The sequence below is a fragment of the Cryptotermes secundus genome, unplaced genomic scaffold (genome assembly GCF_002891405.2).
Source record: "Cryptotermes secundus unplaced genomic scaffold, Csec_1.0 scaffold55, whole genome shotgun sequence".
Taxonomy (NCBI): domain Eukaryota; kingdom Metazoa; phylum Arthropoda; class Insecta; order Blattodea; family Kalotermitidae; genus Cryptotermes; species Cryptotermes secundus.
The window spans coordinates 354,054-374,625 of record NW_019740654.1 but is presented as its reverse complement, the minus strand read 5'-3'; the positions used below and the strand labels follow the sequence as shown (position 1 = coordinate 374,625).

The window sequence follows — 20,572 nt, the reverse complement described above, 5'->3', positions numbered from 1 at the left end:
TTGGTGGAATGAAGATTGGAAGTAGAAACCGAAGTACTCAGAGAAAACCCGCCCCAGCACCACTTTGTCCACCACAAATCCCACTTGACAAAGACCCAGGATCGAACCGGAGCCGCTGCGGTAGGAAGCCAGCAACTAACCACTTGAGCTATGGCGCGGCCTTCCATGGTAAGATACTTCCTTAGGATGTGGATGGAGGAGATAGCTCTCGAAGGATACGGCCGCAGGAATATATTGAAGAAGCAGCCATACACAGCCAACAGAGTGAGCCTCTAAGCTTAGGATTTGGGGGGGGGACAATGAAACCTCACCACGAAAACATAAAAATGTCACACATGTTTAATTGTGTGTGTAGATAGAGACTGGATTAATTTATCTTAGGACTACACAGTGTTGCTTCCTGCTTGTTTTGCTTACTTTTCAACTGTGACAACTGAGGCCATACAGTCCTCTGAAATGTGATGCGAGCAATGGTCTCACAGCTGAGATCACATTATTTTATTTACCAACATAAATTTAAATCAGCCTTTGTTATCCTTCTTCTGCTTCTGCTGATTCATCGACTGAGTCATAACCTGTCAGAGACTGAAAGAACTGTTACAAACATCTTTTTCTTGGACATCCAATGTCCAGTCTTTCAGAAGGCAATATAAATATCTTTAGTCTTTTGAGTACTATAATTTCCCCTGAACACATTATCAGCATCCTACATGTTAAGGTAACTGATAAGGCTGCTAACATCAAGTTATATCATCAAACTATTCTATCGCACTGAGAGGGCTGCCTCATCCACTCACTCTGCCACATAAGTTTCAGCCTTCATGACCACTGAGCACTTATCCCAAATGGGTTGCAGCCATTACTAACATGGAGTACTGATGCTCTTCCCTGCAACCTTGGTCAGGGTCCTAACTAGGTACTACCACCCAGACAGAAGGCCATACAGCTTGCCTATGTAGGGACACTACTCTCTGAGGTGTGGTTATTTCTGAACACAGCCAACACTACCTAGGGGGTACGCAGTTGCACAGTTGGTTGAGGCACTATGCTACAAGCCAGAAGGTTGAGGTTCAATTCGTGATGAAGTCACTGGATTTTTTTTTCCAATTTACCTAATCCTTCAAGCCGCACTATGGCCCTAGGGTCGACTCAGTCTCTAATAGAACTGAGTACCAGGAATCTTCCTGGGGGTTAAGGGCGGCCAGTGCACAAGGCTGACAACCTTATTGACAACTGTGAGCCAATTTTCTAGAAGATGTGGGAGCCTCAATGTCTCACAACCCTTTGGGCCTTCATGGCCTGTTACAGGGATAGATTTACCTTTCTTTATTTTACCCACACTACCTGCCCTGCCTCATCTAGCCATGCAGAAATATACAGAAATACATTGTGCTGCTCACTAGATGTATTTTTAATGGTGTACAATCTCTAGTGCCAAAGTCAAGAATGGTGGAGCTATACATCCATTCCCCCATATGTCTTCATGGTCTAGCACTTAATTCATTAAGCACCTTTTATGATCTCTAGAACTAATATTAATATTCTATGGAACTGAAAATAAACTGTTTTATACTATTGGCAGTCCAAACAAATTTATCTTCAGTCTAAAATCTTTCAGCGTACTTAAGAAATACTGCTGCTATTGTATATAACATATTTTACACCACTAAAAATGACCAATATACATATGATGCAAAACATCTTTGTACACCTTAGCAAATTGGCATAAATCTTATACAAGCAAACGAAGTGTCTACTCTGATGTTTAGAAAGAATTTTTCATTCTACCTAAAAACATACTGACCAGTCATTATGTAAGGCAAGGAGAGAGCTTTAGAAGTCTGAACAAAGTACTGAACAATTCTGTCCACTAATATCAATATATGTGAGCCCATAATTCTGAATGGAATACTTAAACACTTAAAAGTTTCTTAACCTACCATACAACAAAATAACTTTAGGCTTTTACAAACTTTTCTGAAAAATATGGAAAGACACAAGATCATTTCAAAACCACTGACGTATGTTGCATTTCCTACAAGTGTGAATTCATACCATCTTCTATACTAAAAACCACCTTTTTTTTTTAAAAAAAGCCACAATTAAAGGAGTACCGAGTATTATGACACAAACTTATTTCATCCGCAAACTTCGAAAACTTCGTTCATAGTTATACAGAGGAACTCGAATATTCTGTAGATTTCTGGTGACAACAAAATAAAACGGTTGAATGTAAAAGTACTGAACATTTTAAAAACAAAAATCAATTCACCTTGATACAAAAATAACGACTGAACAAGTTTGTACCTTCCTATAAAGCAAGCGTGAAATTTATCATTAAAAGTATAATATTCATTACTTCCACAAACCCCTAAAATACTTTTATGTAACATCAACACTGTCACTTTACATAAAATTATTGCCTCAAAAGTCTATTACCTGCAAGATTGCTTTTACGGTCAACGTGTGACATACCTGATAAGGAACTCTTCTGTAAAATCACACCTGAATTCACGTCGACTACATGAACTTCTGACGATTTTGTTGAGACCAGTATAATATTTAAATTAGGGTGATAAATAATAGTTTCAGAATCAGTATCTATGTTTAAATAACCGTCTTCACATAATTTCCACGGATCGTCATCAGCCATTTTGCTCCTTCGGTTCTCGCCCCCCATACTTCTGTAGTCATGTGACCATTACGTCAATATGTTCTTCTTCTGATTTCTTTTACGGTTCCTCACTAAGTGATGCAATTCAGAACGTGACACAAAGTTGCGAAGTAAACAGTTTTTTTAAGCAATGATCAAAAATATCACTGGAATGCACAGATCATGATAACAGTAAAAGAAAAGCGCAAAGTGTGTGCTGTGGTTGGAATCAATTCGCTTTACATACGCAATAATAGTTGAGATGAGTTCAGTCTTCCTGTATTCAGTCTCAAATTAACCTTCCTAAATGCTAAAATACTAATGCACACAATGCTGGCACCGTTGGTATCGGTCCTTACGGTTGTCTCCGGTCGTGACAGCACAGCTTCTCGCCTCGTGTTCATGGCTATGACCGGCTATGACCACACTGATCATACTGATGATCTTTGACCAACCGCCGTGCCCGGTCCTGCTCGTCCTGCTTCTGTGATATATAATTCGTATGTTCTTTTTTGTGTTTTGTGTAGGTATGGTTCTGTCGTGCGTCAATTGTAATGTTTGCACAAGGTTATTAATATTGCCTGTTGTTTTTGAACTAGTAATGATGTGAGACTGGAAGTGGTACTTTTAATTGGGTTAACCTTTTGTATTGTTCCGTTATTCTGTTCTTAATGTTATTTCATTTTAGGAACGTCTGTTGTATATTATTCATATTCACATAAGTTTGTATTAGCCTTTTTGCTTATGTATAGTAGTGTATTAAGAGCCTGGATAGCTAAGTCGGTATGGCCACTGGCTACGAGCTGAACGACGAAGGAGTTGGAGTTCAAGTCCCGGTAGGGGCAAGAATTTTCATTTCTCCGTGTCGTCCAGACCAGCCCGATGGCCCACCCAGCCTCCTATTCAATGTGGGTACCGGGGGCTATTTCCCGGGGTTACAGCGGCTGGGGCGTGAAGCTGGCCACTCACCTCTGGTGCTGAGGTCAGAAAATGTGGGTCTATACATCTAGTCCCCCATACCGCTTCATGGAATAGTGTCTAATTAGTTAAGCACAGGAAATACTTTATCTTACAGTAGTGGATTATGAGTTCTTAGTTCGGGTTCCATAAAATGCTGGGAAATTCTGGAGTAGCTGCTGAATTTGCGGCTCCTCCAAACGGGCTCAGCTCCATGAATAAGTAAGTAAGATGGGTACCAGAGCCATCATTATTTGTAAGAATCACAAACAATGACATTTCAAGTTGATCTATGGTTTGCAGGTGTAGCCTTGGACACGGTTCCATCGCACGTATTGTATTCATAATACAAAATCAATTTTAAGATGTATTCACATTGTTGCCTAAGAGCTATGACACCAAGTACCCCTGCAACACAAGAGACTGGGAGGTATAATTTTTTTAAATTGCCGCGTTTTGAGAGCGATGTCAGGGCAGTATATTTAGTATTGCCGATTGAACTTTTGGTTGTGACACAATTTGTACTCGCTCCGCAACTGATGCCGACAGATGGCAGGAAGTAGTCTAGCGGCTTTGTGGCTTCTGTGAACGTAATCTGTACGCTCTGTATAGTATCTTTGGCCATTTCATGCTGCAGAGCACTAACGCAAGTTGTGCGCAATTCTATCCATTTTTAATCTGCAGGCCATACACTAATCATGGTATCGCCACTGTTGCCAATGTCATCGGAAGAAAGTTTCTCCTTGCCAAAGTTTGAATCCGAACAAACGCCAACGAATTTTCCGTGATGGTGTGTAGCGGCCTGTTGCGTTACAAATGTTTTTGGGAGGAAGGAGGGTTTAGAATAGTGTACTTAATATCTGTCATTTAATCGAAATGCCTTTTCCGGCAAGTGGTGGCGGTGCTTACATGCGTTTTACCCCCAAAATTATAAGGTTTCAACGGCATGGATGCACAAATAGACCGTTCTTTCATATAGTTGTAATGGAAGTAAGTAAGATCATGCTTTTGGGCGACGGAAATTGTAATGACTGTACAGTGTATACTAATACCGAAATGAATAACATATTTGAAGTTTAGGAAGTTGTGTAAATAAAGTGACGGTCCTAGGAAATAGTCTTTCAAGTTGCTGGTGCGTGGAACATACATTGTGAGGATTTGGTATATCGAATTTTTTTTAATACAATTTATTTTTTATGTAGGACGTTTACGGTTAGTAGAATCATACAGCTGTATGGGTAAGGGCACACCAAGGAAACTGATAACCGCAATTTCTGAGAATTGTTATCAGCCTGAGTTGAACACGTTAATGAATGGAGCAGCGCAAATTGAGGAAACTGCATCGCAGTTATATGTGGGGCTGATACCTAATTGTGTGTGCGCGTCCATTTTCTGCTGTTATCTTCTATTTTTAACTACTTTCAGTGCTTAACTATAACATGCGTAACATGTGACTCCGTAGTAAGTGTTGAGCCATTGAAAACTTTTGATAGTTTAGAGCATTCTTTGGAACTTGACCCAAAGTCTGGAGATAAAAAACAGGTCTCAGAGACTGTGTCTCAAAAACCAGACAGGAGGCAACCCTGTCTCTTATAAAAGGCCCTTGGCTGCAAATAGTATGAGTACATTCTGATCAGGCAGATGGGATTGTGGTAAAATGCACAAGTAGAGTGGGATCTCTGCTTCATTATAGTTTTCAATATGATAATTACACGTGTCCAATTCGTTTGTGTGATGTCTCCTGTTTGTGGTTGCAATGTTTACAGACGTCCATAATTTTATGAGTGAAGATGGTTGTATATAGATATACTTTTATATTTGTCTGTTTTGAATAGTAGTTGCATTAGTTTGTCTTATGTTGTGCTTCCACTGGGGTTTGTAAAATTAACACTTGTTAATTTTGGGTTACCAGTCAAATGATTATGATGTACACAGACATCATATGGTACTGTGTACAGCAGTGGCCATGATGTCTATAGACATCACACACGTTTCCAACTACTTCACTGTAGATATAACACCAGTCAGCAGTAGAAACTGTATGTTGTGCTTGCAGGATGTTCTGATTACTCAGAGTATGACAGAAAATTGTTGATTGCTTGATAGCTGTCCTGGGTTTGAATTCTTTTGAATAAACATTATGGCAGGTCCTAGCAAGAAGATGTGTGTGGGTGATGAGTTGTTTTCTGAACCGTTACAAGACAATACAGTGGTACTTCCGAGAGTGAATATAGTAGTGATAGTGAAATAAATGTGAAAATTTTGTTAGGTGGTGAACAAAGTGTCAGCTCTCATGACACAGAAAATGTGAGCAACAGCACTACCATGCAACCTGATGTATGGGAAAATTCAGGTGCTCACTGATCATTTTTTCCATTTACTGGCAAGCCTGTTGTAATTGTTGATTTAGAACACCCCAGTAACCCCCTGGAATATTTTGAGTTCTCTTGTGCACCAGATATTGTGGAAGTAATAGCCAGAGAAACAAATTGGTATGCCCAAAAATTTTTAGAAGCCATGCCTAATCTAAAATCTAAGACCCATCGCTGGGCTGGTATAGAAAACTACATAATTGTAAAGTATTCTCAATATATGCCACTTTAGCTGCAGTAGTGTTTCCTGTGATATAAACGTTTTAGTGATAATTTCATAGTCTGTTAAAGGTAAGGATTTTGAGTGATGTTTGGAAGAACAGTTCATTCTTCCATACTAGCCTTGAGCTTGCAAAGGAAGTACAATTTTTAAGCCCATGTGGCAATAAGAAACTCTGTTTATCAGTGAGGCATACACAGTGTCAGACAGATTTGTCAGTTGACTATTATGATCATGTTTCATTTCTAAACAACAGGTGTTGATCAAGAACATATATTGAATGTGCATGACTGAGACATGTGTGAGATCACATAGTCTGAACAGAAATGAAAGACAGTGGCGATAGTGGCAGATTTTTTGAGAATAAAGCCAAAAGTGCAGAATTTTACAAAAAAGAATATAAACTTTAATATAATGGCTATAGAAATGAAAATACCGGTGAATGAAGTCTGGTAATTGGTCTTTCAGAAGCTTTTTGTTCCATAATTTTATAACACATAATTGAGATATTGTATTTAAGAAAGGGAACAAAAATTATAAAATCAAACACAGCAATGACAAATTTAAATGTCTGGGGGAATTAAATGTGGCACTGTGGAAGAGATAAGAACACAGAAAAAAACACTTGACTGGTTAAATAACTTGGTTCATGTTACATTATGCTTGTGTTGAGATGTATGAAATAAGCATGTGAAGTGGCTCAAATACATTCCTGCAGTATGTAGTGGCAATTTACTCTTCTACTTGGAAGACAGACATAACACATCTTACAAAATGGCACATATTCACCGAACTGCATAGTAGCAGTCTTCATACTTATCACTGAGAGGCTCTAATCTCACACACTGGCAGTTTAATTTTCATCTCAAAGATCATGGTCTTCTAGTACGTGACACTGCACTGTAGTCAGTGGGTGCCACTGTTTTGGAACAACCTGTTACCTCCATCTTCAGAGTAGAAGAGAAGAGGCAGAAGTTCCTCTGGAATGTTGGTATCTGTCTATCAAACTACATAGCATCACATCACAAAGACTCTAATCTTGATAGTCACTGCTGTGAGAACCTCAGATGTCACATAATTTTCATCTTGTTCCTTTACAGAAAAGGTTTGAACAGCACAGTCAAGTTATAGAACAACTTGGAACATATGATCATCTTACTAACCAGCATAATGAAAGACTGGTCGCTTTGAATTTTGAGAGAATAAGGTATTGGCTTGGTAGGGGAGCTCTTACATCAGATCCTGTCGCAGAACTCTTAGGTAAGGCCCTTGAAATGTTATTGTTTGGTGCCCTGAGTGTTATTTCCAAACAAGATAAATTTTGACAATTATTGTCTTGTGGGATGATGCTATTTTGGAGGAACCTTCTTTTTGGTGACAAAGGCAGCAGGTTCATTTGAAACTTCAGAAAATAACTGCAGGACTACATAGCATTACATCCCAGAAGACAGCAATATTCATATTCACTGCTGTGAGAACCTCTGAAGTCATGTAATAGAGTTTAAGGAATATTATCAGCACAATTGGTCATAATATGTAAATTATAACAGAGCTAGCTCAGTAATTATTTGTAATATATTTTCAATTTATATATGCAGCTGTCCTGTCTAAAATTATTATGGCTCATATTTTATTTAATCTTACTAATGTGATCTACAAATTTTAATAACCCAGATTTGTTATTAATTGATAATCATAACAAAGATGGCTGCTGATGGTACAACTTTAAACATGTATTGAAGAGGCTGTTACACCTCTCTGACTTGTATGAACATTTAACATAGAACTGGTTATAAATGTGTGATGCCGGAAGACACCTAATTGGTAATTTAAGTGATTATATGAAATTGTGACTATGTTTTTATAGTTAAGTAATTTAACTGTTATTTTAATTGAATTTTATTTGTTATTATTATTATATGTGATTTTATGATGTAATAAGCTTGCCTGTCTGCAACCTGCAAAATTGATGTTAACCTATTGTTGCAAATAATGGACTCATACAATTTTGTAAATATATTTTGAAGATTATTTTAATATGTATTTTAAGGACCATTTCCACATCCTGGCTATATACTGTATGGATCTATGGAAAATAAATAAAATGAATGAATAAGAAATATTGCTTCTGCTTCTGGATGCTGACTGTATTGTGAAGGAATGTTTTTCCCTATATGTTGGACAACTTGTCTGTCTCCATCTTCAGGACATAATACTTGAGGATGGCATGGTGCCAGTATTTATTCATGCGATTAGTGTTTACTGTGATTAGTAGATATGTGACAAGTAGGGAACGCAAGTGAACTTAAGTCCCTTTCTTGATTGGTGTATGTGTGGCCAACAGGGAAGCAGCTTGAAGCTTAGATCTCTTTTGTGATTATGAACAGATGGCTCATTTTGTTTGAGAAGTCAGCAAACCAGTTTACCACCTGATTTAGAAATGAAAAGAAATACAAACCATGAAGTCTGAAGACGTTATGCCCTTCTCATATGTAAAACTGTTCTGTTGCACATTCAGCTCTAATACATATGTAACAACTCATTACATTCCATTTTTATGTCTGTCAGACTTCTCACTGTGTAAGGATGAGCTGGTTTCTTTTCTGTACAATAACTGAGGTTTAACGATGGCGAAGGTTCATATTTTTGTCTTCTGGCTTTTGACACTGTGTTGTCTGGTAGATGGGTTTCTCGATAATGTTGGTACACACCTATCACAATATGGATGTTTTATTTTGCATGTGTGGGTTCTAAACAAGGACGTGTCGTTGGAAATGGAAATATCACATCAGTATATAGCCCATAGTTTCTTAAAAATTTCAGTTATTATAAAAGTGACATTGAAAATCAAGGGGAAATATAGGTGACATCAATGTAGCAGTATTTTTCTCTTTTGTTCAAAACATTGCACATTTTATATGGTAAAGTGGGATGAAGACATTAGGTATTCTCTCACCAGCTTGCAGTTTAGAAGCAGAAATGTTTGTGAACATACTTTTAAACAACCTGTAGCTAATATTATATGCAGCACATGAGTAAAAATTTTTTGTACCTTCCATTTGCCTCTGCATAAAATGGAATCAAGTAGGCTGCTTCACCAGTAAATTTAGTGTCTCATATTTATACATAATGTGATTAGCCACTTGAAATTTTTTATTTAAAATCCCTTTTCCTGAATGATAAAGGTCAAGTTCTATTTAAATTCCATTATAAGTTTTCCAGTAATTTAACCTCAATGTGACTGCAGAAGAAATTTTTAGAACCACCATGATAGATGAAAAGTTTTTCTGGGAAGTGACACTTCTTGTTTCCTGATTGGCTTACTCTTCAGAGATACAGTACATTCCCCCACAGTGCTGGTGAACGTCTACCAGACTATACTGTGTTACATCCAGAAGATAATACTAAGTTCATTTTGGGAGCCTCAGATCTAACATATTTTTATTCTGCTTTGATGCAGGCCTTTGTGGTTTCTTTCCTATTCACCCAAGATCCTACATGTATGGGTGGAGGAGTCGCAGGGCTGCAATGGAAGCAGCTAAATCTGAGGAACAGAAAAAGGAATAGTCATACAGAACACTTTGTTAACATCAGGTAAACGTTGTAGGATTATGAAAAAATATATGTATTTAAAGAACTGTTGCATTCTTTTTTACTGAAGATCCTGTGTTAATGAGTTAACAATAAAGTTTTTGCTGTGCTGAATTAAGCACCAGGAGTGGAAGTTTAGCTCCATGCATTCTTAATCTTTGAGTCTAGGTGGATATAGATGGTTAACTTCATTCGCTGTCCACTTCACCCACTATACAGAGGCTGGGTGGGGCCCAGAGCTGGTCTAGATACAATGAAGAAGAAAAACCTTNGTTTTCACTTGTATACTTGCCCTTCCCCCCTTCCTTCTCTGCTCTCACATAGCTGTGTATATTTCCAACACCAGTCTGCTTTTACTGGTCCTCACGGTCTCTTCGCCTGCAGATTTCTTATATTTTTTCTTCTACCCTGAAGATGGAGGCGATACGTTCCTCCGAAACGTCGGTTAACACCACATATACACAGTGCCAAATCCCAGAAGACTGCTTTCTTCAAGAAAAACCTTGTTTCCCCCCCTGTGAAATGAACCTTAATTTCTTAGTTATCCAGCCTGCAGCATAGTCACTAAACTGTAAAAAAGACACTGTTCTGAAGTGGTTTCATGCATATGGATGGATGGCAGTTTTATTTGACTCTATGCAGAGATGTGAAAATTCATAAAAAAAAAAACGGAATTGTTTCATCTTCAGTTGAAAGGTGTGAGAAATTTTTCTCTACTCCACATGTCCATACCAGCTCTGAGGTCCACCCAGCCTCCTAGCCAGTGGATATGGGGGAGCACTTTCCCCAGTGATAAATGAAGTGGGACATGAAGCTCACAACTCACCTCCATCTAGTGCCAAGGTCAAGAATGAAGGAGCTATACCTCCATTCCCCTGTATGCCTTCATCGTATGATGCTTAATTAGGCACATAGATAAATTTAACCCCTTTATCTTGAGTAAGGGAATTATCTTCCATTTGGATAAATATGGTATTGAAAAGGACTTGGCTTTCAATATCAGCTGAGCTATTTTTCTTCCCTCTTTACTTCCAGGTGAAAACCTCTATAGTGTACCAGACATGAAATTGAATGGCACATGGCTGCTTATGTTATGTGGGGATGAAGGCAAGCTGGGTTGTTGTGCCATCACAAACAAAAGGGACTCCTCCTGGAATTGTAATATTTTCTGAGATATGCTGCCATGCAGTCCAGTAGGAGTTAACTGATGTTTCACAGAAACATATGGCCTCCATATTAAGGGTCAAAGAACAATCCAAGCAAGCAGTGAACAGAGTATTCAGTGCCAATGTATAGAGTGAATGTACATTATGTGACCTATGTTTACATTACATAAAATCTCATTTTCTCTGCAGTTAATTTCTTTGTTATATGTGAAACCTTTTACCCGCATGGATAAGCGTTCCCTGTGTTATGGATGGAACTGTTCTTTTGAGTTTATGGAATGCTAATGAGATATCACTGTCAAGATAGTAATCATGCTTTGGAATCTGAAGAAAACTGGATATTATGACTGCTTAGTCCTTCCAGGCAAATGCCAGGATAGTACTACAAATCAGACCATGACCAATATCTTCCATATCCCTTCTAATTGACTGTTTACTAATCATTCCATCTTTTGACATTGTATGAGCTACTGAAACCGCTGTTAAATTAACCAAGATGAAGAAAATACAAAATGCTGTAAACTGATTTCTTATTTCAATCACATAACCTGAAACACTTAAAGTTAATACATTAAACAAGACCTACACTGAAATAAGGTAAAAGTTAAATGAACGTGTAGTTTGTTTCAAGAAGTTCAAGGAAAAGAACAACACAGATTCAAAATATCTGAGAATAGGGTGCTGAGGGGAATATCTGGACCTAAGCGGGAGGAAGCAATTAGAGGTGGGAGAAAACTGGATAATGAGGAATTTCAGTAAACATTACTAGGGTAATAAAATCAAGAAGTGTGTATGTGGTACAGATGGGATAAGAAATGCATGCAAGGGAACAGACCACTTGGGAGGCTGAGGTGTAGATGGAAAGATGATATTAAAGTGGATCTTAAAGGAAAAGGATGTGAGGGTGTAGACTCAGATTCATCTGACTTGGGACACGAGCTCTCTTGTGAATGTGGCAATTAAAGTTGCTTCCATAAAAATCAGAAAATTTTGTGACCAGATAGATAGCCATCAGGTTTTCAAAGACACTGCATTCTTCAGGTAATAACTCAAATTCAAGTTCCTTTACAAAGAAGTTGCTGGCTGTAGCAATGCAAGCAATCAAATATGGTTTAAGGGCCCCATAGATGGTCTATCTTAGCGTCCGTTTTGCCTGCGCAGTTCTAAGACGGCCTGTCTGTGGTAGAATTTTCGTCCCTGTACTGTCCTAGGCTTGGCTTTAAGTAAATCTGTCAGTGACAGATTTTTCTATGCATGTACAGGCATGTTTGCGAGCAAGTTGGAGCGTGTGTGGGGCCTACAGTTTTAGCGTCAGTTTTAACTAATTGTTCCAACTGTGCACTTCGATATGTCAGACTTGAGGATCATACCCCAGGCATTTCTGAGCGAATTCATTCAGCTGTATCGTAGTAATCCGTGTTTGTGGAAGATCAAAGTAAAGAGTACTCTGATGAAAAAATTTTGCTTATGAATAGTTACGAGTTAAGTTATTGGAAATTGATCCTGAAGCAACAAAGGAAGCAGTGGCAAAAAATGAATTCACTATGAAGTTATTTTTGGAAAGAACTCAAGGAAGTCAAGGATTCTCAGAAGTCTGGCAATGGAACAGGTGGTAATTATGCGCCAAGTTTATGGTACTATGATGTCCTTCCTTTTTAACAGCTCAAGAACTTCCCAGTGTCAGCAATTTGGATTGCATCGCACTATCATTCTCTCTGATATGTGGCGCTACCAAATGAAGGTGTAAATAAATCTCACTGTCCACCCTTAAATAACTGTACCAATCACCCAGTGCTAGAGTTAAATCTTTCAGTAAATTTATATGTGAGAGGTTATTTCATAACCAAGCCTTTGCCCATTTTGACTTAGTCCTTTTCTTTTTAGTTTCTGATCCCAAAGTTAACGCTACAGCAGTGTAAATTAAAAGTTCCTCCAACATGTTGCTCCGTGCACGATCCACCAAAACAGCACAAGACTGAGAACAAAACAGAATGTCTGTGCCCTCTTCAGCACTCCATTTTACCTGACGTCTTAGAACTGCGTGGGTAAAACGGGCCGTCTATGGGGCCCTTTACTTGGAATATTCTGGGTTCTTGGCTGGATCAAAGTATAGACTTTGAAATAGGCACCCATTGGTAGTTTAGAACCCCCTGTGATCCTATGAAATACAGATTATTTTCTTTAAATATTCATAAAGACGTTCCAACTTCACAGGAAACACCCTGCATCTTCGTTACAAAGACCGACCAGTTAATGCTGTTTAAGAAAACATTCACTGTTTATTCAGAAAACTGTATGAAACATAATGCATGTGCAAACTGCATAGGTTACAAATGACAAAGCAGGTGGTGAAGTAAAGGTAAATTTATCCTTAAATTATGTAATTAAGCACTATGCCATGAAGCCATGTACGGGAGTGGAGTTATAGCTCCACCATTCTCAACCTTGGCACTAGATGTAGGTGAATGGTCAGCTTCATGCCCCTGCCACTTTACTACCAAGGGATACAGCCCTTGAGTATCCACTGGTCCCCACAGCCAGTCCGGACACTATGGAGAAGACAAAAAATCTGTTACCTATGCTGGGAACTGAATCCTGTCATCCAGCACATAGCCTAGTCACTATATCAATTGAGCTATCCCAGTGGTACCTATAGTAACCACTGTTCCTTAAAGAGTTAACATATAGATTCTATTTGACACTCATTCATACATTATTAAAACAGCTGCCTTGCCATAATACAGAATAATAATACATATGCACCTTCTTCTATGATGTGACACCATGTAATATGGTATCTACCGGAATTTTTAAGAAACATCCTGCCTCCATCTTCAGGATAGGAGAGTGAATCTAGGAGTAGCACGTCCATCTGAAACTTACATACATATTTACCAACTACATAATGTCACATCCTAGTAGATAATTTATGTTACTGCTGTCAGAATTTTAGATTTCATGTCACATGCCTTAATTGCATTTCTTGATTCTTTATAAAGTTTTAGATATTTTCTTGCAAACTGACAACCGAAGGATAACATACAACTCCAAGGATACCAATAATTCCACTGTCTCATCAGTTCAGTATATAAGTACAACTTAAAATCAAGCCACTTAAATATACTTTATTTGGAAGTCTTATGTCTGTTGTAGGTCTAAAGATATGGACAATAACACTAATACAGATGTTCAGGGTATCAACAGTTTGTTCACAGCCACACAGACATATCTCAGAACTTCTTCAGTTTTGACAACTGGTTGTTTCTTCTGATACCCATTTTTCTGACCTTTCTCCAGTACTCTTTTGTGTCTGGATCAAGCTCTTCTAGTGAAGGTGCCTTTCCTGGAAAGTAGAAAGTAGAACCTTCAATTGCAGTCCCATATGGCACATATTGGTATACAGAATACTCGTATGTTAATAATTTGCCTCTTTTTAAATGTTCAAGGATTACCACATGAAGACAAAGTTGTCCCTGTGCTTAATTAACCCTTTCTGGTTGTATGTCGATATATAATCAACATGGTGAGAGTGCTTCGATATCTGATCAACAAAGATTCTTTAGTGTTTCTCCGGTCTTATGTCAATCATATATCATTACTGGCCACTGTATTCTGTGCCAATGCATTCATGAGTGTTTTGTCTGCCTTCTTCTGCCACCTGGAAGTCATAATTTGAATTTCTTGAGGACCAATTGCCATTTATATAATATGGCGTGTCATCTATTACCAGCATGCTTTTACATCTGACTGAACCTCGACCCTCTAGATTGCAAAAGCTGATATGTAATCCCTTGTGTGGTGCAGACGACGAATCTATTAGTGATATGTTAAATGAAGAACCTGAAATTGATTCTGATGATGAGATGAAATTGAAAAATGAAGGAGAACCTGCTAGTGAAGAATCGAGCAACAAACTGTTGGAAAGTGAGAGTGAGGGATACAAGTGTTGTTGCACACTGATGGGTGGGAAGGCGTGACAATGGGCAACAAGAAACCCAAGGCATATACATTTATTAAAAATTCAGGGCCACAATTTAACCTTCTGCCATATGCAGAGCCCATGGATTATTTTATTTCATTTTTCAATGATGAGCTTTTTAGTAACAGTGTTACAGAGTCAAACAGGTATGCGAGACACAAAATTGCTGAACTTCAGCTAAGCCGCTGGTCCTTCTGGAGTGGGTGGCCTGATGTGCCTGTCCTGAAGTGAAGACAATTTTAGGTCTATTACAAATATGGTCCTAATCACATTACCTGACATAAGACTACTGGTCTAGCAAGAGGAAAACACATATAAATTTTTGGTGACAATGTCCAGAGATCACTTTTTACAGATATTCTGGATGATGCATGTGCAGAAATGACACCACCAAAGAAAACAATCGGCCATCAAAAGAACAAAGAAAATATATGTGGTGATAGAACATACAGAGAAACAGTTTAGGAAAAATCCTGTGCCAGGTAATAACATTGTAGTAGCTCAATCAACAGTTGGTTTCAAGCACAAAATAATTTTCAATGCTCATAATCCAAAAAAAAGTGGGGCATTGGAGTTGTATTAGTTGAAAGTGACACTGGTTATGTTCACAGTATAATTACAAATTACATAAAACTTACTGGCAACATGTGTAACTTGCCATACTCTGAAAAACCATTCATTTCGAGAATACTTCTTTCCTTGATGGACAGACTAGGACTCAGTGTGTCTGGTTTTGAAGACTACCACCTTTTCACTTACATATTATGGCAGTGTTGAGTTAGTCCAAGAATTTGACAATTAAAATGTAAGTACAAGTTATGCTTTCTCACTTTATGCCCTTGTTGCACCAACTTTTGGGGCAAAACAGTTCACTTAGTGGCATTTCAAAATCTCTGACATCCTGGCTGTGGAAATCTCTAATAAGGCTATGACCGAAAAGGGTTAATTACGTGGCATGCCCTGGAATGGTATAGGGAAATGCAGCTCTACCTCTAAGTGACTTGTTTTATGAACTGGACTACATAGTGTTCAATGGTACAAGGATAGATGAATTAATAGGGTTCCAAAGAAATCGGTCATGGTCTAACTGAGGTACTACTGCAGCACTTGCCTGGACAGACTGCTGAAAACCATGAAAAGCATAATAACAGATGGCCTCTGGACCAAAATTTTAACATGTGGCCTCCTGAATATGAAGTGGGAGTACTACACAATATTCAGTATTAGTACTGTATACAACACAATCAGATCATGAAAGGCAGATAGGGCTTCTAAAAATAAACCTAACGAGTTTCATATATTGTGGAGGATATGTTCATATCTGGAAGAAGGGGACTGTAATAGAATGATTTTCTAAACAAACTAAAAATAGCACTTCATGAATTTAATGGCTTTGGAATAAAAGTAACATCCCTGTGCCTATGCACAATACTGTAAAAGTCTGGATGTGGCAGTAATGTGAAAATTTTTCTGCGCAGCATGTAACCAGGCAATTACTTCTCACCTCTTTGTAATGTCCACAGCCAATACCTCTCACCTGTTCGTAATGTCCACAGCCAATCAGGGTATTCATCATCAGCCTTAAGTTTCATATCTTCTCCTCCCTTTAAAGGATTACTGCCACACACATAATTAACGAGTTTGTGTGCATCTGTTTCTACAGGAACAATTCTCTTTTCCATCACTGGCCCCAATTTTGACAGCTTCTTCTTCTTGCCAAGAGAGGCAATGCCACCAGCTGAAATTGAATATATTTCAAATAAGTTTCCATGCTGTAAACTAGCCCTTGAAGCCATATTTACACTTCACCTGTTATAAATAATAGTAATTCTGCAATAAGCTGGAAAAACTGAAAAAATTAACGCGAAACGTGTAACATTCATCCCTCCGTGAAATGCGTGACTTGTAATGTTGGCTCCTAAACCTAACAAAACGCAAAGCTTACATAACATATAATTCAAATTAAATTACCGGCTTCTATTTTCTTTGAATAACTGCGCTTGGCCAGTAATAAAGGAAGAAAACGAATCTTTGGAGTATGAAAATACAATGTTAATGATGAACTCATTTTATAAAACTCTGCCACTTGGTTAAATATAATACTTCTTCTAATCGTGAATCTTAGTCTTGCAGATCTGAGACTAAGCTACTGAAATTGCCCTAGATCACGTACATATAGGGAATTGTGGGCTATAATATTGTCATGCTTGGCATCCACATCTTTTGCCAAAAGAAAGTTAACGGCGGAAAACATGTAAGATACGTGATACAGATTAGGGGAAAGCGCGGATCATAAGAAGAAGAATATGTGAACCATCGATCCAATCCACCAAATATAAAGTTTATGTTTATGGTTGCGAGATTGGAGGTTGTTCCTCTTCCTACTAACGGAGAGCGAGGACACTCCAAGGAGACGTACAACCGCAAAGCAACCATAATTTTCGATAAATGTCGCCGTTTTCATGCAGGCAACTGTTTTCCAGATTAGCAAGTGCACGCTGCGAAACTTATGAATCACAGACGCGCGATATAGACCCGTTGACACTTGGAAACTACGCGGTAACGCAACTGTGAGAGGACTGGCATGCTCCGATGCCTGGAAGTTGAGTTTCACAGTCTTTGCGCGCGTGGGGTTCCAGTTTCCTCAAATTGCGCTGCCCCGTTCAGTATAATGTACTCAACTCGGCCAAATAACAATTCTCGGAAATTGCGGTTGCCAGTTTCCTCGGTGTAATTTCGCCCTTAGGAGGAAACTAGGAGCCAGCAATTCCTCCACGGATCTGCATGACAGTATTCTATGATCCGTGAACCTCCAACTAAGCAGCGTGACAGCACAAGTGACGTAATCTCACCAAAATAGTCATCAAGTGTTGGGTCGAGGGGGGTCAATTTTAGGGCCGCAAAGTTTTCAAAAACACGAAAGATTTTAATGATATAGAAAAATGACACATTTATGAACTAGCTCTCGAAGCTAAGGTAGAAATATTATTTTGTTATCTATTTTCCTGATTATGTTTTGGTAATATGTAGTTTAATTTATACCTAGCATCTTTCTTCCAGTACTATATTGTGAGGAATTTTTGTACACGTGTAATTATCATCCATAAAATTAGTGACAATGATGTATGAGCTGAGTTTCGACAGTAACCGCTCAGGACCTTCAGGACGTTCAGGACAAATACGAGTTCATAATTGTAGGCGGAGGAATATTTGTGTATATTTTACATTGGCACTGTAACTACATGTTAATAATGTGTTGTATTCTGTCTACACAATTACGTTAAAAAATTAAAGCCGGGATAGCACCGTCGGTATGTTGACTAGCTACGGGCTGGACGACAGAAGGGTCGGAGTTTGAGTCCGCGTAGGGTCAAGAACTTTTTCTTCCACACGTCGTCCAGACGGTCTAGACCGGCTCTGAAGTCCACACCGTCTCATTCAAAGGGTACTGGAGGTTCTTTCCCCTGGGGTTAAGCCGCCGGGGCGTGAAGCCCACCGCTCGCCTCTAAATAGTGCTGAGGTCAAGAAAATGTGGATCTATACACCCACTCCCCCATACGTCTTCATGGCGTAATGCTTGATTAGTTATGCACAGAAATTACTTTACTTTACTTTACTTTTTTTACAATTGAAATTTCTGTCACACCACACAGTGTACAATTTACAGCAAGAATTATGGAACTATGTTTTAGGGCGGCAATATTGGACGTGTGATCGCGTGTGTGCGTTCAATATTCGAGTTTTCCGACCAACGTAGTTTGTGTAGTTTGGTTGTAGTTGGGTCGGAATTTAATTGGTGGTGGAATGTTTGAGAATATGCAGCTACGATTTAATTTTACACATTTATAATGGTTTTGCAAAGGCATGAAAACTTGTTTTACCTCTACCGAATATCATGTACTTTGTGGGAAGTGAAATGATTCTGAAGGTCAGATAGTGGCAAACTGTTTGAGCGTCTTTGTAAGGAACGCTACCGCCATTTTCTCTTTGTCGGTTGTACCTCGTTTTGTTGTAACGTTTATGCTTCTGATTCATATTTATTCTACTGGGACCGAAGGATTGTTCAGTGCCGAAATACCAGGAAAATACAGCATATGAAAGGATGATATCTGTGTGTTTTGCTGCGTCTGAAATATGAAGTTCGAACCTTCTGAAGCCGAGCCGTTGGAGCATTTAAGAATCGTAAGTTGCTGTCGTAATTTTCTGTTTCATAGGTAATATGAAGCCAGTTGTGGGTAATGCACATTGGTTACATGTAATCTGTGGAATATTGTGTGATTAAAAAATTAATTGCTGTGTAATTATTTGATATGCGGTAAAGAATGCTGCGCCGTAGTTACAGTGTACTCGGCGTGGTAAACAAAAAGCGATTCAAGATATAGAAGTGGCCACATTAATCGTAAATTTTACAGATTTTAACATATTTTTAAGTGCCTTGAATTGTTTTGTGTGAATTTATAAGCCATTAAAGTAAAAGTAAAAAAGTAAAGGTATCACAGTAACAGGCCGTGGAAGCCCGTAGGGTTGTAAGATGAGGTTCCCACATTTTCTAGACAAACGGCTCATATGTGGCGGTAAGATTGTCAGCCTTACGCGCCGGCCGCCCTTCCCTCATCTCCCCAAGAATATTCTTGGTATTCGTTTCTGTTGAGCGGACCTTACACGTTCTGTAATAATGTCATTACCTGATGGGAAAGACAATAATGATCGTGTAAGGTTGAAAGAACTGGAATGATGGTCAGTAATGATGCGAATCTGGATTTTCTGATTTCAAAGCATCATTACTGGTGCAGGCAACTCTATATATCAGAAACAGAAAATAAGAAAAATAAACAGTGAAACAATAATGCAATTTCAGCACCTTCTAAAAAGTGAAACATGGGAATGTGTTTATAAAGAAAATGACACCAATGATAAGTACAACTCTTTTCTGTCTACTTTTCTAAATATTTTTGAAGCCAGTTTCCCAATTAAATATAAAAGTGTGCGCAAACTAAAGAATGACTGGATTACACAGGGGATAAAAATATCATGTAAACATAAGAGGACTTTATATGTCAACAGTAGGAACAATAATAATCCAAATATAAGAGTATTTTATGTTAAGTATTGTAAAATTCTTAGAAATGTTATAAAAGAAGCTAAAAAGCAGCATTATAGAAGACTTATAGCTAAGTCAGATAATAAAATAAAAATGACATGGAACATAATTAAAAGGGAGACAGGAAAAATGCATTTAACTGATCAGATGCCATCTCTTCTGGCAAAATCTGAGAAAGCAAAGGATCTAGAAATAGTTGCCAACGACTTCAATAAATTTTTTCTAACAGTTGCTGAGACCTTAAATTTACATCAGATGGGAAGTGAAAATGCTTTCTCATTTTTAAAAGATGCATTTCCCATAAATTTTCCTAGTATTAAAATCATTCCAACCAGTGAAGCTGAGATAAAGAATATTATACACACCATGAAAACAAAGAACTCATCAGGATTTGATGAAGTAACAAGCAAAATTCTGAAAGCTTGCTCTGATTTAATTAGTTGCCCTTTAACTCACATTTGTAATCACTCATTATACACAGGCATTTTCCCAGACCGTCTAAAAATTTCAATAGTAAAACCAGTGTTCAAAAA

The 20,572-nt window shown here is 38.2% G+C and overlaps 4 protein-coding genes across 24 annotated transcripts in view; 2 read left to right on the top strand and 2 right to left on the bottom strand.

Annotated features, from left to right (window-relative positions):
- The window catches only part of LOC111872355 (baculoviral IAP repeat-containing protein 6), a 98,298-nt gene extending 95,568 nt beyond the window's left edge, over positions 1-2,730 (bottom strand). For 3 of the 4 annotated variants that reach the window (XM_033754640.1, XM_033754641.1, XM_023866144.2), the window contains exon 1: positions 2,476-2,729. In XM_033754640.1, coding sequence (XP_033610531.1) covers positions 2,476-2,680 — 205 coding nt within the window. In that variant the 5' untranslated portion in view covers positions 2,681-2,729. Of the gene's footprint in view, positions 1-2,475 lie in introns of all 4 variants that reach the window. The other variant, XM_023866145.2, reaches the window with a different exon arrangement.
- Positions 2,731-4,406: 1,676 nt separating this feature from the next.
- LOC111872323 (probable 28S ribosomal protein S16, mitochondrial) lies at positions 4,407-11,152 on the top strand. Its single transcript, XM_023866069.2, has 4 exons — positions 4,407-4,600; positions 7,303-7,462; positions 9,663-9,796; positions 10,829-11,152. Exons 1-3 carry the CDS (start codon positions 4,487-4,489, stop codon positions 9,767-9,769), a joined length of 381 nt encoding a protein of 126 aa, XP_023721837.1. The 5' UTR covers positions 4,407-4,486; the 3' UTR covers positions 9,770-9,796; positions 10,829-11,152.
- Positions 11,153-13,213: 2,061 nt separating this feature from the next.
- On the bottom strand, positions 13,214-17,108 carry LOC111872321 (39S ribosomal protein L54, mitochondrial). Of its 2 annotated transcripts, XM_023866067.2 has the most exons (5): positions 16,910-17,108; positions 16,476-16,676; positions 14,247-14,302; positions 13,723-13,831; positions 13,380-13,508 (listed from the first exon to the last, which is right to left on the bottom strand). In XM_023866067.2, exons 1-5 carry the CDS (start codon positions 17,004-17,006, stop codon positions 13,435-13,437), a joined length of 537 nt encoding a protein of 178 aa, XP_023721835.1. In that variant the 5' UTR covers positions 17,007-17,108; the 3' UTR covers positions 13,380-13,434. The 2 variants fall into 2 exon arrangements, with proteins under 2 accessions (XP_023721836.1, XP_023721835.1); XM_023866068.2 differs by lacking the exon at positions 13,723-13,831 and having other exon boundaries at positions 13,214-13,508.
- Positions 17,109-18,655: 1,547 nt separating this feature from the next.
- The window catches only part of LOC111872345 (gastrula zinc finger protein XlCGF57.1), a 151,316-nt gene continuing 149,399 nt past the window's right edge, over positions 18,656-20,572 (top strand). For 7 of the 17 annotated variants that reach the window (XM_023866123.2, XM_023866125.2, XM_023866127.2 and 4 more), the window contains exon 1: positions 18,658-19,120. The gene's annotated coding sequence lies outside the window, so the exon portion shown is untranslated. Of the gene's footprint in view, positions 19,121-20,572 lie in introns of all 17 variants that reach the window. The other 10 variants (XM_023866121.2, XM_023866122.2, XM_033754645.1 and 7 more) reach the window with 3 other exon arrangements.

What these genes read in the sequence shown, in the direction of transcription:
- LOC111872323 (XM_023866069.2), top strand. Translation starts at nt 4,487, where the DNA reads ATGCCTTTTCCGGCAAGTGGTGGCGGTGCTTACATGCGTTTTACCCCC. An exon ending in TTCATATAGTTGTAATGGAA is followed by an intron (nt 4,601 to 7,302) that starts GTAAGTAAGATC and finishes GTTCCTTTACAG; the next exon opens with AAAAGGTTTGAACAGCACAG. An exon ending in TCCTGTCGCAGAACTCTTAG is followed by an intron (nt 7,463 to 9,662) that starts GTAAGGCCCTTG and finishes GCTTTGATGCAG; the next exon opens with GCCTTTGTGGTTTCTTTCCT.
- LOC111872321 (XM_023866067.2), bottom strand. Translation starts at nt 17,006, where the DNA reads ATGAGTTCATCATTAACATTGTATTTTCATACTCCAAAGATTCGTTTT. An exon ending in GCTGTGGACATTACGAACAG is followed by an intron (nt 14,303 to 16,475) that starts GTGAGAGGTATT and finishes TCTACTTTCCAG; the next exon opens with GAAAGGCACCTTCACTAGAA. An exon ending in CAAAAGAGTACTGGAGAAAG is followed by an intron (nt 13,832 to 14,246) that starts GTCAGAAAAATG and finishes TGTAAGTTTCAG; the next exon opens with ATGGACGTGCTACTCCTAGA.